This window comes from Elephas maximus, chromosome 26, assembly GCF_024166365.1.
Source record: "Elephas maximus indicus isolate mEleMax1 chromosome 26, mEleMax1 primary haplotype, whole genome shotgun sequence".
NCBI lineage: Eukaryota > Metazoa > Chordata > Mammalia > Proboscidea > Elephantidae > Elephas > Elephas maximus.
The window spans coordinates 971,591-988,920 of record NC_064844.1 but is presented as its reverse complement, the minus strand read 5'-3'; the positions used below and the strand labels follow the sequence as shown (position 1 = coordinate 988,920).

At 39.2% G+C, this 17,330-nt stretch overlaps 1 protein-coding gene across 3 annotated transcripts in view; it reads right to left on the bottom strand.

Moving 5' to 3' along the window:
- Nucleotides 1–17,330, bottom strand: part of USP34 (ubiquitin specific peptidase 34) — a 251,301-nt gene that overhangs the window by 70,264 nt on the left and 163,707 nt on the right. For all 3 annotated transcript variants that reach the window (XM_049870361.1, XM_049870360.1, XM_049870359.1), the window contains exons 36-41: nt 15,514–15,554; nt 15,251–15,375; nt 13,919–14,071; nt 12,864–12,968; nt 11,422–11,477; nt 11,207–11,327 (exon numbers count right to left, since the gene is read on the bottom strand). In XM_049870361.1, the coding sequence (XP_049726318.1) occupies nt 11,207–11,327; nt 11,422–11,477; nt 12,864–12,968; nt 13,919–14,071; nt 15,251–15,375; nt 15,514–15,554 (601 nt within the window). The remainder of the gene's footprint in view (nt 1–11,206; nt 11,328–11,421; nt 11,478–12,863; nt 12,969–13,918; nt 14,072–15,250; nt 15,376–15,513; nt 15,555–17,330) is intronic.

Genomic DNA, 17,330 nt, shown 5'->3' with positions numbered 1-17,330 from the left:
CCGCTGACATCTGTGAATAAGGTCTCTCAGAATCTCCATCTTCAGAAACAAAGAACGGAATTAAGACAATCAGTGTAGCTCGTAAGTAATACTGACCGGCAACTGTATGAATTCATTAAAGCGTCATCCTTCTCATTAATAAATATAATGATGTTATTTTTAATGTTTCACATTCAGCAAAATTTAAAACATATTTATGTTGCTGTGATTAACTGTGCCCTAATAACAAACGCCAATTTAATGAAAACTCGATACAGAAGAAGTTTAAAATAATACCAGCAGCCACTGAAATAGTTCTATCACTTTATATATGTATTTTCTGTTGCAGTGATGTATGACAGGTAAACAATAAAAGATGTTCAAGAACAAAAATATATTACCGTCTAATTCTGTGGGAGTCAGAAGAAAAAGAAAGCAGTGTTCTGGAGAGCAGGGTTCACGTACTTTGAGACAGACGACACCAGGAGAAAGCTTAAAGTCCACTGGGTAAGTTTAAAACAGGAAGCTAAGCTTTCTTTTTAAAAACATCAATATAAATAATTCCCTGGTAATTATATTCTTTAAAAACACTTGAACTTGAAAATTTTAGAAATTAAAAAACCGTGACAGCCTGTGACAGGGCACTGAGACTTTTCAAAGTTGCCGTAGAGACAGAAAGCAAGAAGTCTGGGCAGCACCCAGGACTCTGCAGCTCTCAATCGGCTGCCAGGTTTATTCTGCTACACCATGCTGTTAATGCTGTTCAACCCACTGAAAACTTCCAAGGCGCCTCTTTTTCAATGAAAGAATTAATACTATTATTTCATTTCATATAATAAAAATAATTTCCTGTGACCCCAACAGAGGGCCACCTGCCCTCCCAAACATCTCTGCCATACTTGTCTCAGTATCAGTCCAAACTGAACCATGCAGTCTCCTGCACAGGCCCAGTGCTTTCCTGTGTCTGTTTTAACTCGTATTCTTTCCTTCCTACAACTGAAATGTTTCTCTTATCTTTCTACCTATAAAACCTTACCCATCAGAAAAGCCTTTCCTAGTCACGTCAATGCAATCTGACCTATTAACCCTTTAAGCTTCCATATCCCTTATGGTACCTTTTTTCTACCCTGAATTATAAATATTCATGAGCAAGCCATTCATTATTTGTAGGGTATAAATTTTGCAAAAGGTAGGTTCTCAAATACTACCTGCTGAATAAATGCACGGTTAGATTATCACTCTTAAGAATCAGGTCTGAGCCTTAGCCATCCGTTTGTTTAGCGAATATTTGTTGAGACACTACGCAAGGTAGCAGAAAACTAAGAATGGTGCTTCTATTTTTAAAGGGCAAGAAGAAAAGGAGGGGAAGGAGGAAGAGGAGAAACAGTGGTGGTGGTGGTAAAGACAGAGACTGCATGGGGCCCAACATCTAAAATATTTACTATATGACTCTTTACAGAAAAAGGGTACTGCCCTTTACACCGAAAAGAAATTCTAGATGGAATTAAAAAAGCAAACAAATAAAGCAATGACTGTTGTGGAGACAAAATAACACATCTACTTGAATCAGAAAATAAATAAAGTCAAACAGTAAGGAAGGCTTTTCTTCATATTACAACAAAACCAACTCCCTTCAACGCCTCCCCCTGGATATATGACAGACATTTCAAATTTAACGTGTCTAAAACACAACTCCTGATTTCACCCTTACCCTTCCTATAATCTGCTCTTATCCTGAGCTTCTCCTCGCTTAGTGAATGGCAGTGTCATTCACTTAGTTCCTCAGGCTTCAAACTTAGAAACCACTCTTGACTTGTCTCTCCTATACCCCATGATCCAATCTAAGCGTCAATCTTGTGTGCTCTGCCTTCAACGAACATCCCAAATCCAGCTACTTCTCACCATCGTCCCTCTTCTCAACCACTGCAAAAGCTTCCTCACGCGACACCGGCTGCCACACTTGCCCCCAGCTCTCCCCCAGAGCCTGAGTCAACATTTTAAAACATAAACCAGTCAAATATCTCTTCTGTACAGAACTTCTAAGGCTTTCCCATCTCATCAAAACCAAGAGGAAAATATTTATAGATGTGAGTACACAAACATTAAAACCTACTCAATAAAGAATGTTGGAACAACTATCATTTAACACTGTTCTGAAGGTTCGAGACAAAACTGGACAAGTCAAAGGACAGAGAGAGGCAAGACTTGAAAAACAAGAAAAACAATTACTTGCAGTGATAAATCAAAAACGGAAAACCGAAGACAATACCAAAGACAAACGGAAGCTAACTGAAAAAAATACTACAAGTCAATTATGACTCCGGGCGATCCTTCAGGGCTGCTACATCTTCCTCCCATGCGGTGGTGGCTGGTAGGTTCAATCCGCTGACCTTTTGGTTGGCAGCAAAACACTTAACCGCTGCACCACCAGGGTGCCTTAAAAAAAAAAAACTACAAATAGTAAACGAATTTAAGATTGCTGGCTATAAATTCATACACAGAAGTCCTTCCTATACATAAACAACTAACTAGAAAATGGAAGATTCTATTCGCAACACCAACAAAGAAAATTCCTAGGAAGAAAGTCAACAAATGTTTAAAATCTAACTTCTGTACCAAGAAAATTTTAATTGAAGAACACAAAAAGGTCGGTCTTATGTAAATAAGAAGATCCTATTCTATCATAGACAGTTTCAGTATCATAAGGATATCAATTCCCTTACATCAATCTATAAAATTAACACATTCCCAATAATAAAATAATGGAATTTTAACTTTTTAAATGACTAGACAAGCTGATTCTAAAGTTTATGTGGAAAAATAAACAGCCAGAAAATTCTGAAAAGGAATAACAAAAAAAGACAGAGCACCTTTACAAGATGTCAACAACTACGTGTATGTGTTGTCCCGTCAAGTCGATTCCAACTCACAGCGACCCTGTAAATCCACACTCATTAAGACCTGACACTGGTGAGAGAACAGACAGATTAATGGAAGGAAAGAGGAAGTCTACCCAACAACGGGACAATATACATTCTTCAATGCACACTGATCACTCTCCAGGATAGGTCACATGTTGGAACACAAAGCCAAGTTTCAACGAGTTTAAAAAGACTGAAACCATATAAAGCATCTTCTCTGACCGCAAGGAATGAAGCTAATTAGTAAGAAATGAATAACAGAAGGAAAACTACAAAACACATAACTATGTGAACATTAAGCAACACGCTATTAAACAACTACCGGGTCAAGGCAGAAATCAAGAGAAAATTTAGAAAACATTAATAGTTGAATGAAAATGAAAGCAAAACATACCAAAACCTATGGGACGCAGTGAAGGCAGTGCTCAGAGGAAAATTTATGGCAGTAAGCACCTATGTTAAAAAAGAAAGATCTCAAATCAATAACCTAACTTTACAACTTGAGGAACCAGAAAAGGTAGAGCAAGCTTACCAGAAGCAGAAATAAATGAAAGCGAGAATAGATAAAGAGTAGAGAAATCAACAAAACCAGGAGCTGGTTTGCTGGAAAGATCAATGGTATTGACAAATATTTAGCTAGACTGACAAATTAAACAAGAGAAGATGCAAATAACTAAATCAGAAATGAAAGTTGGGACACTGCAACTGATCCTACAGAAATAAAAACGGTCGTAAACAATACTATGATATTTTTACCACAATAAAATAAGAAAAACACTATGAACAACTGTATTCCAATAAATTATATAGCGTAGATGAAACGGACAAACTTCTAGAAACACATAAACTGCCTATATCGTCTCAAAAAGAAATAGAAAATCTCAACCAACCCATAACGAATGAAGAGACTAAGTCAGTAATCAAAAACTCCCCAACAAAATAAAGTCCAGGACCAGACGATTTCACTGCAGAATTCTAACAAACATTTAAAGAAGAATTAATGCCAATCCTTCTCGAACTTTTCCATAAACTGGACAGGAGGGAAAACTTTTCAACTCATTCTACAAGGCAAGCACTAACCTGATACAAAAGCCAGATAAAGACACTACAAGAAAACTACAGACCCAAATCCCTATGACTACTTATACAAAAATCCTCAACAAAATACTAGCAAACCAAGTCTAATACCATATGAAGAGATCATACACCACGACCAAGTGGGATTTATTCTAGGAATGCAAGGATGGTTTAACATCAGCAAAATCAATCAATGTAATAAAAAAAAAAAATACTCAAAAAACCCACTGCCACTGAGTTAATTTTGACTCATAGCAACCCTATAGGACAGAGAAGAACTGCCCACCTTAGGGTTTCCAAGGCTGTAAATTATTATGGAAGCAGGCTGCCCCATCTTTCTCCTAAGGAGCGGCTGGTGAGTTTGAACTGCTAACCTTTAGGTTAGCAGCCAAGGACTTAGCTTCTGTGCCACCAGGGGTCCTCATCAATATATCACATTAATACAAGAAAAAAAAAGTATAACATGATCATTTCAATCAATGCAGAAAAGTCCTCCGACAAAAGCCAGTACCCCTTCATGATAAAAACACTCAACAAACTTGGAATAGAAGAGAAATTCCTCAATACAAGTGGCATTTATGAGAAACCAACAGCTAACGTCGCCTTAATGCAGAAAAACTGAAAGCTTTCCCCTTAAGGTCAGGAACAAGACAAGATGCTCGCTCTCACCACTGCTATTCAATATTGTACTGAAAGATCTAGCCAGAACAAGTAAACAAAGAAAAAAGAAAAAAGGGCTGTGGGGACAAAGAAGACACCCAAGTTAGAAAAAGAAGTAAAACTATTTGCAGATGAGAAGATCATCAAAGAATCCACAAAAAAGCTAATAGAGCTAATAAATAAATTCAGCAAAGTTGCAGGGCACAAGGTCAACACACAAAAATCAGCTGTGTTTCTATACGATAGCAATGAGCAATCTGAAAAGGAAATTAAGAGAACAATTTCATTTATATAACATCTAAACGAATAATACGCGTGGGAATGAATTTAACCAAGGGTGTGAAAGACTTGTTACACTGAAAACTAATGAACATTACTGGGAGAAATTAAAGAACACCTGGATAAATGAAAAAACATTCCTTGTTCATGGACTGGAAGACTGAATGTTGCTAAGATGTCAACACTACACAAAACTACCTGTAGATTAAATAGTCTCTATCAAAATTCCAATTCCACCTTTTTGCAGAAATGGAAAAGTCAATCCTCAAATTCATATGGAATTACAAGGTGCTCCAAATATCAAAGCAATCTTTAAAAAAACAAAGTAGGAGAACTCACATTCCACAATCTCAAAACATACTACAAAGCTACAGTAATCAAAACAGTCTGGTATCAGTATAATAACAGGCGCACGTACCAATGGAACAGAGCTGAAAGTCTGGAAAGAAACCCACACATCTTTGGGCAACTGATTTTCGACAAGGATGCCAAGTGCATCCAGTGAGGAAATAACAGTCTCTTCAATAAGTGGTGCAGAGACAGCTGATCTCCACAGTCGGAAGAAGGAAGCTGGGCCTACATCTCGCACCATACACAGAAATTAATTGAAAATGGATCAATAACCTAAACGTAAGAACTAAGATCATAAAACTCTTAGAACAAAACACTGGGGTAATGCTTCAGGATCTAGTTTTTGACAATGGATTCTTATATATGACGTCAAAACACAAGCAACAAAAGAAAAAACAAATTGGAAAAACCTGTGCATCAAAGGACTTTATCAGGAAAGTGAAGAGACAACCTACACCACCGGAGAATGTCTCTGAGAACCATGTATCTCCTAAGAGTTTCCTATCTAGAATATATAAAGAACTCCTGCCAACGACCTGAACGATAGTTCTTCAAAGGAGATATGTTCTTGTGTACCATCAAGTCGATTTCAACTCATGGCAGCCCTACAGGACACAGCAGAACTGCCTCATAGAATACCCTAGGCTGTAATCTTTTTGGGAGTAGGTTTTTCCTTCCACGGAGCCACTGGTGGGTTCCAACTGCCGACCTTTTGGTTAGCAGGCAAGCACTTAACCACTGCCAATAAGCACATAAAAAGATGCTCAGCGTCATTAGGAAAATGCAAAATCACAATGAGATACACCACCTCACTTCCACTAAGATGGCTGGTATCAAAAAAAAGACCAATGTTGGTGAGGATGTGGAAAATGTGGAACCCTCATGCACTGCTGGCGGGAATATAAAATGATGCAAGCGCTATAGAAAACAGTGCGGCAGCTCCTCCAGAAGTTACACACTGAATCACCACGATTCAGCAGTTCCACTCCTGTGTATACACCCCAAAGACCTGAAAGTAGAAACTTGAAAACAGATATTGTACACCAACATTCACCACAGCATTATTCTCAACAGCCAAAATGTAACCGACACAGTTAAACTGTTCCCCCAACCATCACCCCCCAAGTCTGCGGTCAACTGGCTCCTGAGAAGGCATCCAGTGCCCCAGCCATCACCCCCCAAGTCTGCAGTCAACTGGCTCCTGAGAAGGCATCCAGTGCCCCAGCCATCACCCCCCAAGTCTGTGGTCAACTGGCTCCTGAGAAGGCATCCAGTGCCCCAGCCATCACCCCCCAAGTCTGCAGTCAACTGGCTCCTGAGAAGGCATCCAGTGCCCCAGCCATCACCCCCCAAGTCTGCAGTCAACTGGCTCCTGAGAAGGCATCCAGTGCCCCAGCCATCACCCCCCAAGTCTGTGGTCAACTGGCTCCTGAGAAGGCATCCAGTGCCCCAGCCATCACCCCCCAAGTCTGTGGTCAACTGGCTCCTGAGAAGGCATCCAGTGCCCCAGCCATCACCCCCCAAGTCTGTGGTCAACTGGCTCCTGAGAAGGCATACAGTGCCCCAGCCATCACCCCCCAAGTCTGTGGTCAACTGGCTCCTGAGAAGGGATCCAGTGCCCCAGCCATCACCCCCCAAGTCTGTGGTCAACTGGCTCCTGAGAAGGCATCCAGTGCCCCAGCCATCACCCCCCAAGTCTGTGGTCAACTGGCTCCTGAGAAGGCATCCAGTGCCCCAGCCATCACCCCCCAAGTCTGTGGTCAACTGGCTCCTGAGAAGGCATCCAGTGCCCCAGCCATCACCCCCAAAGTCTGTGGTCAACTGGCTCCTGAGAAGGCATCCAGTGTAGCAGCCATCATCCCCCAAGTCTGTGGTCAACTGGCTCCTGAGAAGGCATCCAGTGCCCCAGCCATCACCCCCCAAGTCTGTGGTCAACTGGCTCCTGAGAAGGCATCCAGTGCCCCAGCCATCACCCCCCAAGTCTGTGGTCAACTGGCTCCTGAGAAGGCATCCAGTGCCCCAGCCATCACCCCCCAAGTCTGTGGTCAACTGGCTCCTGAGAAGGCATCCAGTGCCCCAGCCATCACCCCCCAAGTCTGTGGTCAACTGGCTCCTGAGAAGGGATCCAGTGCCCCAGCCATCACCCCCCACGTCTGTGGTCAACTGGCTCCTGAGAAGGCATCCAGTGCCCCAGCTATCACCCCCGAAGTCTGTGGTCAACTGGCTCCTGAGAAGGCATCCAGTGCCCCAGCCATCAGCCCCCAAGTCTGTGGTCAACTGGCTCCTGAGAAGGCATCCAGTGCCCCAGCCATCACCCCCCAAGTCTGTGGTCAACTGGCTCCTGAGAAGGCATCCAGTGTAGCAGCCATCATCCCCCAAGTCTGTGGTCAACTGGCTCCTGAGAAGGCATCCAGTGCCCCAGCCATCACCCCCCAAGTCTGTGGTCAACTGGCTCCTGAGAAGGCATCCAGTGCCCCAGCCATCACCCCCCAAGTCTGTGGTCAACTGGCTCCTGAGAAGGCATCCAGTGCCCCAGCCATCACCCCCCAAGTCTGTGGTCAACTGGCTCCTGAGAAGGCATCCAGTGCCCCAGCCATCACCCCCCAAGTCTGTGGTCAACTGGCTCCTGAGAAGGCATCCAGTGCCCCATCCATCACCCCCCACGTCTGTGGTCAACTGGCTCCTGAGAAGGCATCCAGTGCCCCAGCCATCACCCCCCAAGTCTGTGGTCAACTGGCTCCTGAGAAGGCATCCAGTGTAGCAGCCCAAGGCCACTGCGCTGCTCTTCCTTCATCCGCACACACACAGTAAGTCCCCAAGCTGTCCTGAGATGAACTTCATGCATCATACCCCCAAAACACACCCCTAAGCCTCCACGACACTGCACCCCCATACATGTTAGTTAGTTCCTGGAACTGTCTGCCTTTTCTAAGAAGCTTCATGAATTAGGCGTAACTTCCCTATCCCAAACCTTATAACTACCCTGGAATCCCCAACCTCAGGGAGCTTCATTTGAGACAGTCTCCGAGCTCCTTGCTTGACTGGCTTGCAATAAAGTCCACTTTCTCCTTCTCAAAAGCCTGGTGTCTCTCAACTTGAGGGGTCGCACTGGGCAGGACCCACCCTCATCCGGATACAGAAAGATTTAAACAATCTAAATATCCATCAATGAATGAAGAGATAAATAAAATGTGATATATCCATATACCAGTATATTAGTCATAAAGAGAAATGAAGTTCTGAAGCACGCTGTGCCATGGACGAACCTCGAGAACGTTAAACTAAGTGAAATGCGAGACACAAAAGGATAAACAGTGTTATGATCCCACTTGCATGAAATACCTAGAATGAGCAAATGCACAGAGACCAAAGTTTCTTAGTGGTTACCAAGGGCAGGTGGGTGGGGGAAATTTAATTAATATCAGTGAATTGTAAATGAAATGGCAAATGTTTTGTCATACAGCCATGCGTCACTTACCGTCCACTGTATGTTCTGTGAAGTAGGATGTTATGTGATTGGGATGTTGTACAAACACCATGCAGTCACAAGCTGCATAATGCCTGTGTCTGTTCAGACAACATATACATCCGTGGTCCTGTAAGGCTTGGCCCCTCCCTCACCCCTTCCTTCCTTCAGGGCAGGTGCCTTCCTCTGAGGCTGGGAGAGGAAAGCACCTGCCCTACAGGTAGGAAAGGATGGGGCAGGGGACAGGACTTATGGGGCCGTGGACATATATGCAGTCGGACATTGCCCGAACCAACATCATACAGCACATGGCTATATCTATCTTATTTTGTTATAGATATTTACAATAAAATTTTTTTAAAAGAATTAACTGCTATACTAATATGAAAAATCTCTATGGTAGATGGAAAAAGTAAAGTACAGAAAAGTGTGTTTAGTCCTTTAAACATCTGTGTAGACGGTACAGCAGAGTGGTTAAAAGCTCAACCAATTAAAGAGTGTGAATGGCCTCAGGTAAGTTGCTTAATATGTTTATACCTCAGTTTCATCGTTGTCAAAATGGGGTTTCATTACAGTATCCAACCTCATAAGGGCTCAAATATTTTGTGTACCATATTATTTGTGTAAATGAACAAACTAAAGAAGAAAAAGAAATTGGTCTTCACAAAAAACATCAATCATGAAGAGAAGAAAGACTCTTGGGAAAAAGATTTCCAGTACTTGACAAAAAAAAAAAAAAAGAGCTGATGTTTTAAGACGTTTTTCAAATAAATAAGAAGAAAAATGAGAAAAGAATAAGCACATGACATGAATGGGAAATTCATACATTAAAGCATACAACCCACTACCGTGGAGTCAATTCCGACCCGTAGCGACCCTACAGCACAGAGTAAAACTGTGCCATAGAGTTTCCAAGGAGCGCCTGGCGGATTTGAACTGCCGACCTCTTAGTTAGCAGCCGTAGCACTTAACAACTACGCCACCAGGGTTTCCTGCATACAGTCAGTAAATAAATGGAGAGACACTAATTTTCACCAGTAACCAAAGAATAAAACTAAAGCAACAGTGAAAATGGCAAAGATTTGACTCACAGAAGAGTGGGGAGACTCAGAGCAAACTGCCATTCTCACGGTGGAGCCAGGAGTGTAAACCAGCAGTGCAGCCTTTCTGACAGGCTACTGACTGGAATTCATCAATTTTATTTCTAAGAATTCATGAGTAAAATAAAAGTACAGGTGTGTAAAGATGTTCCCTGCAGAGTTTGTTGTCTCTACAACTTAGTAACTACATAAAGGTCAACAAAGATTTAAATTATTCCTTTTCATACATTCAATTTTTAAAAACGTACTGTCTCTCTTATTAGTGAAGCAGATTACAGAATGGTATTTATATAATATAAATTCTCTATAAATTACATACATGGCACTTTGGAAGACAGGCCTGGCAATCTGTTTCTGAACATCATGGCCTATGGAGCAGTTCTCCTTTGCACACGTGAGGTCACCACGAGTGGGAACAAACTGAACACAGCCATAGAAAACCCTGGAAGGCCATCATCCAACCATCGTGGGAAACCACAGTGCCTGGGAACCTTCACTTTCTCTGTACTATCTGCAAATTCTTTTCTTTGTTTACAATGATTTTGTTTTATGTTATCAGAAAAATCAATTAATATATTGATATTTTGGTGTAAAATGTATATATAGGTTACATATATCATTTAGACTTCAACCAGGAAGTCTGTAAGTCAATCAAATTATTCCTAGTGAGTATAATGGAAAAGCAACAAAGTACCTGGAAGGAACACAAGTAGCACAGATTTCAGACAGACAGAACTGTCACCTGGAGTTTATCTCAAGACTCCCTTAGCCTATGCTCACTGGATAATCTTTCTTCCTTTTGGTTACTCCTGTGCTTCCTCACTCCATCAGTAACCTCAGGAAAACGAGCTTCCAAATCATAGATATCTCCCTCCAGGCAGGCAATGACAAAAGTGCCAATGACAAGGTGTAAACTTAATATAAAGAATATTAGACAGTTATTACAGAGCCATCCAGCGTTTCAAATATCCAACAAGATTTTATGTCAAGCAGACCTTCAAAATCACACTAAAAATTTCAGCAGCTAATGCCTAATAAAATATAAAACAAGTATGACAGGTACACTATGACCATTTGTTATTCTATTGTGTAAGATATTAATCTATTCAATTCTACAGAACTCACACCATTAATTAGAGGCTATGTTTCTATATCCAGTCACAGCATTAGACCTTGCTTTTGCATTCTAAAACAAGGTCCAAGATTTATATTTCTAGGGTTGAATTTACTCCAAGTTCACTTTTCATGCTTGTAAAAAGATTCTAGCAAACTTTGTATGTTTAAGAAAATTTACCATATCCACATGTAATATAAAACAAAGCAAAAGGTTTCAGTCACCTTCCATACAGCCATCTGGATGATTTTATACCTACCTGTCCTTCCCTTGAAAACTTAAAGGGTGGTTTGTGTTTAACAACACTTGTCGCAAGCCTCAGGAGTCCTGTAAGACCATCATCCTCTATATTACCATCTTGATGATCAAGGATCTCCCTGCTACAAAAAACCAAGAGCACAAGTAAAACAGGATTGTTCTGTTAATTAAGCCTTTCCTCAACAATAAAACTGCCAAGTTCATATCAAATTTTACCTTCGGATACAGTCAGCCAAATGTCTTGCCAAAGCATCTAAGTCGAGGAGCGTTGTCTTAATACAAAGAGAAAATACAAAATTCAAATATAGGTTTTTACGTTTAGTAGTTTAGTAGAAAAACAGAATTTTTCCTTTTAAGTACCAAGAATTCGATTCTTCCAAATTCATTAATATACTAATTATAAACTCAATACCGCTACTCTTATACAAGATCTCAATTTAAAAAATTAGAGTCATAATATTCAGATTCCTACAAAAAGAACCAATGGATGTTGATAACAATTTATAATAATCATAGTAATTTATCAAGAAACTAATGTTTGTTTTTTAATTTTTCTTCTTTATAAACTTTATGAGATATAATTCATATGCCATAAAATTTGCCCACTAAGGTTTGTTTTTAATATGCCCTTTTAAGCTAGGCTTTAAAAATAAACTTAACTGTATAGTTAAACATCTTTAGAAAGCTTCAATTCTCATTATAACTGAACAACAAAATTAAACAGGCTGCACAAAATAAGAAGAATAGAAAAAAATTAAGATCTCCAAGAAGGGAAATTCCTTTGACTTACAAGCAAGAAAGATTAGATTCCTACTACTTCAGTTTAAATGAGCATGCTCAGGTTTTTAAAAACATTCCATGTTTATCTGGTATCAATATTTTAATAATAACAACCAAGTAAATTAAACTTATTCAATACTAAATTTTACAATTATTTTCTAAATGAAAAGTAGAATATTTTAAGAATTCAGGTCTAAACTGTTCGTTAAATGTAGGAAGTTCAAACACTCGAGGATTTTTCATGTAAAGTGTATATATACATAAAAAAAACTGGGAAAGTGTTTGCTGAATATTTAAATGTATCTTCTTCAAATGTTTTCATTTCTTTTGAGGTCACTATGACTAAATGTATAAAGGAGAAGAAACAAAAGTCTTCACATGTCAAGTACATCTTTTAAATCTACTTGTTTTAAACATTTCTTTGTTTGGATGGAAATATCACGTTAGCCTAGTGTAAGAAAATCAACAGACGAGTAAAAACTGGCAGTGTTCCCTTAGCTTAAAATAACTTCTATCTGAACTGTGATTTTAGGACTCCAAATCCATGTACAATTATAGACAGCTGTACATTTAAACTTAAAATCTAAACTTCATTTTCCAAATAAGATTTTCCATCCACAAATCTTAACTCGGAAGAGACAGGAAACTACTTATAGGCACCAAATGAGGACAATTTAAGATCGAAGGAAGAATAAGAAAGGAATTACATAAAGCAGGAGAAACAGGCACAAATACAGTAGAAAAAGTGACTGCATCAACTAGATACAGACTGATAAAAGCATCCTGAAAAATAAGGAAATACACAGTCATAAACACAAAAAAAACATATGTATAATTCATTTCTATAAACAAGTTAACGTGCAGTTATCTGAACATACCTGACCAGCATCTTTTATATGTATGTTGTCAACTAATTTGCATAACAACCAAAAATACTCTTTACATCCAGGTTTTAACAGTGGTTCTTCCTCATAATCATCTATCTATTAAAAAAAGTTAAAAACCTCATGAAAACACTTTAAAAAGGGAAATAACTTAAAATTACAATACATTAAGGAACTAGAGGCTTTATGAAATTAAATCTCTATACAAGCTAATAGAATTAAAAATTTCATAAAAATAGAGAGACCCCTCCTAGTTTCCATAAAATTGTAACTATGAAAACAAGTGACTAATATCAGAGCACTCAGAAAGACTTCTCTCAATTTGCTTACAATCCACTTAAACAAGGTATAGATATCATACAACGCTAACGGTGTATTGTGAACCAAGAACGCAACACAAATGCGGGAACAAAAGAAACCCCTAGAACACGAGCACATAGAAATCTACCCACACACAACAGTCTGTTACAGTTTCGATATCTGAAAAAACAGGAGAACACATTTTATTTCTTACAAGTTGATGACAGGTAAATATGAAGAAAAATAATATAAATCTTGCGACGTATCACATTTCTGGGATGAGTACAAATTATTTACTACTGGTCTCTGGATTTATTATACAATAGAAGACTTTTACAAGGTTAGTATATACACTACAGTAGGGAAGAAAACTGGAAATTCAGAACATCATAAGGATTAAAAAAAAAAATGGTGTGACTGCGTGACAAGAGAGCTACACGGGCTACATTTATGATGCTTCTCTCATTCACCTTATTAACACGAGACCCAATGAGAATAAATGCTATTTTCAAGACAACACCTATGAGAGATATCAGAGAGCTGAAATCAAAGTACAAAGGTTCTCTGCCTAGTTTTAATATGGATATGCTGTCACTTTAAGACCTATACAACCACTACCTTCATAGCAAAAACTACAGACAGTAACCAAATGCTCACCATTACTGCGGGGATAGGGTACACGACAAACACGGGACAAAGACTGGAGAAACAGAATCCACCCCTGAACACGGAAAGGCACGACAGCTTACCCTGATAGGTTTGAACGCTTGGGCATCAGGGAGAAATTTCAATAATGTTGAGGCAGCCAGCAGCAGAAAAGAGCGGTTGATTGAGTCTCCTCCATCCAGTCCCGAGAGAGATAACTTATAGAGACCATTGCAGGACTCGTGACGAACAGCAGTCTAAGCGTAAGAAGTCAATGGTGTTATGTTAACAGTACTAACGTGCTGGTTCACTTCTTTAATAACATATTTTTAAATGCAATGTTCTGATCATCTATATATGCGTGTAAATAATATAAGATCAAATAAAGTACCCCAAAGTATACAGTAATATGTACATACAGTATTTTAGAAATTCTCAAGAACGGCCATAAAAACAGAAAGAAACCAAATTAAAAACAACCAACAAGATAACAGATACAAAAGGGACTGGGAAGAGGATTTTCATAGTAATTTAAGTTACTTACAAGTAACAGAATAAAATATTTTCAGAACTAGAAGCAACTTAGAAAGTACTTAAGTCAGAACATTTTACAGGTTCTAAGAAAAAAATGCCCAAATGTCACAGTGGTCACCTGGGACAGGGCAAGAGCTCGAACAAATACGGCATTCGGCCCCGAGTTACCGGTATTAGACAACGCTAGCTAAAAAAGATGTGACTTTTGCGGATGAAATAAAAAAGTGCCATCAGTTCTTTCTAAGTATATTAGTAGGAGTATGCTTCTATGGTATCATTTAGGGTTACGAAGGATTACGAAATAATATCAAGATACAGTCAGCGAAAATCATACTGCTCTCATTATAAACAGAAGAAAATATATCTGACCTATATTTAGTCGTTCTTGCCTCTAAGGATACACTCTAATAAAACACAATAAGCAGAAGAAATGTCTCTAAAACAGAAATTACCAAAATAAATGCTCATGCTCTTCCCACACCCTGGAGAAAAATTACAAACAAAACAACAAAGGCAAAATAACTACTCTCTAAACAAAGATTTCCAAAAGGGCAAATACAAACACCACATAATACATACTGTTCCTACCCCTTAGTGGTTCACAACCCTGCCGACACTCAAGGATGAAGCAGGAGCAGCCCAGATGAGATGTACTTAGGGAATTCTGTCCATTAACCCTTTTTAATTAACAATATAAAAATACACGAAGAGAACAGGGAGGAGAGGAGGAGTGTGCTGCCCCATCAGGAGGAGAGGAGCTCAGAGTGCACGGGGAGCCGTGTATAACTTTTTGTATGAGAGACTGGCTTGATTTGTAAACTTTCATTTAAAGCACAATAAACAAATTTAAAAAATGCGCACACGAAGAGTAACAGTGCCAACCCGCGCAACCTTCGTCCTACCTCAGGAATAAGGAGGGTCAATTTCTTTAACCAGTCTTGGAGGTGATCGCTATCAGCAAGGCTAGACTTCACTAGGGAACAGCAGTGCGCCCAGCTCACCAAGAGCCACATGGAATAATGGGAGACTAAAGAAAACACAGAGAATGCATGGCCACAAAGGCTTGTGCTACGAAGAGACTACAATCTTCATTAATTCAAGATAAAATATATATTTAAATATCCAAATCTTTATCTATTATAAATTAACTTCGTAGAACCCTTACCTTCATGTCTAGACCTGTGATCAGACTGAGCTTTCAAAACTCTGTAAAGTGAAAACACACCACCGACACTAAATTAAATTCAGCAATGAACTGAAAATTAAATTTATTAACATATATCCTTCAATGTTTACATGACTTCTCCCGAAAAAGAAGTATATTTTAAGAAAGCTACATATTTGTTCTTTAGCCTTTATTTACTCAATTTAAAGAATCACAGATAAAATCTTATTACGGCAAACACCAAGTTACACTTCAGATTAAACAAATGTGACTGAATATAACTGAGACTGAACTCAGTGAACCCTCAGAAAGGGGTCACGCTTTAGTTACTGAAGACATGTGTCTTAAGCTTAGGAAGATATAGGTTGTAATAGTTTTGATTTTAAACTTTAGGTTCCTATTTTAAAAATCATACTTTGACATAAAAGGCCCTTCCTTCTGTGCTTACAATGTCTATTTCTATCAGGCTTGATTTGTTACAGCTTGAACTATGCTCATCCCTTTACTCTCCGCGCCCCCCACCCCCAATATGCTGAACTCTTTACCCATGTACCTGTGAATATGACCCTGTTTGTTTGCAAATAGGGTTTTCCTTCTGTTATGTTAATGAGAGTGGGTCCTAAACCCAAACTCTTCTAAGTGGCGTCTTAAAAAAAGGGAAACAGACAAGGGGAAGAGACCATGTGAGGAACCAGCTAGAGACCAAGATTTTGTTTTGGCTACCAACAAGGAAGGACCTGCCCCAGTGGCTGATGCCCTCACTTCTAGCCTCCGAAGCTCTCAGACGATAAAATGTTGGTTCTTTCAAGCCCCTCACTTTGTGATATTTTGTAACTGTGACCCTAAGAAATTAAGACATGGTCTGAAGCAAAATATCTTAAAAGGCAGAGGAAAATTATAGTTTAATTCTGTATTACTTCACCCTGTTTTTCCCCCATGATACTTTTAGGAACTTCAATGGAAAATGTTATTACTTCATTTAAAAAAAAAACTAAATATTTAAAATTTCTCATTTTAGCAAGACTAATAAATAGGTTGTTGTAATAAATAGGAGTAGTTACTTGCCTTACAAATAAACCCTGTAAGAAAAGCTGTACAGATGATGTCCAGCATCTAAACTTTTTATAATTAATAAAACACCTTCTGAAATCTCAAAAAGCAAGACTCACTCATATTATGGACTTACAGTAAAAGATACTAAGAAGCTAAAACTTATAAATTACTTGGTCATATTTCATGTTTAATTTTTTATCATAAAAAACCAAACCCGTTGCCGTCGAGTCGAGTCGATTCAATTCTGACTCGTAGCAAGTTTAATACATTTAACTTCATCAAGAGCAAGCCATCTCTCTACCTTTAAATCCGCAGCATCAGTAGGTGAGATGTTCCTTCCACCTGCCTTAACTGATGCTGACCTTCTAGTACTGCATGAACTGAAGGTGACAAGATTACGGGGCAGGAAGAGCTGAGAAGGCACCAAGGAGGCCTACGTGGGCCAACTCTTTGCAAACGTTCTAATGGACTCCGTAAGAATGGAACCGATGGAATGGGAAGAAGAACTACCACAGAGTGAACCAGCTTGTATACCAACAGCTGGTATTAAACCTGCATATTTACTTTTCACTGTATGGAGATAATGGAGTCAAGCAAATATTTCCCCATTCTGAAGAATAAAGGTAGACAAAAGCAGTCAGTCACTGAATCACCTCACTAACTCAATGTATCGTGGTGTGCGGGAGTATGTTAGAGGAAAAAGAGGAATAATTAAGAATCTTTAATTGTAAAATATTTGGTGGCTGGGATGTAAAAGATATTTA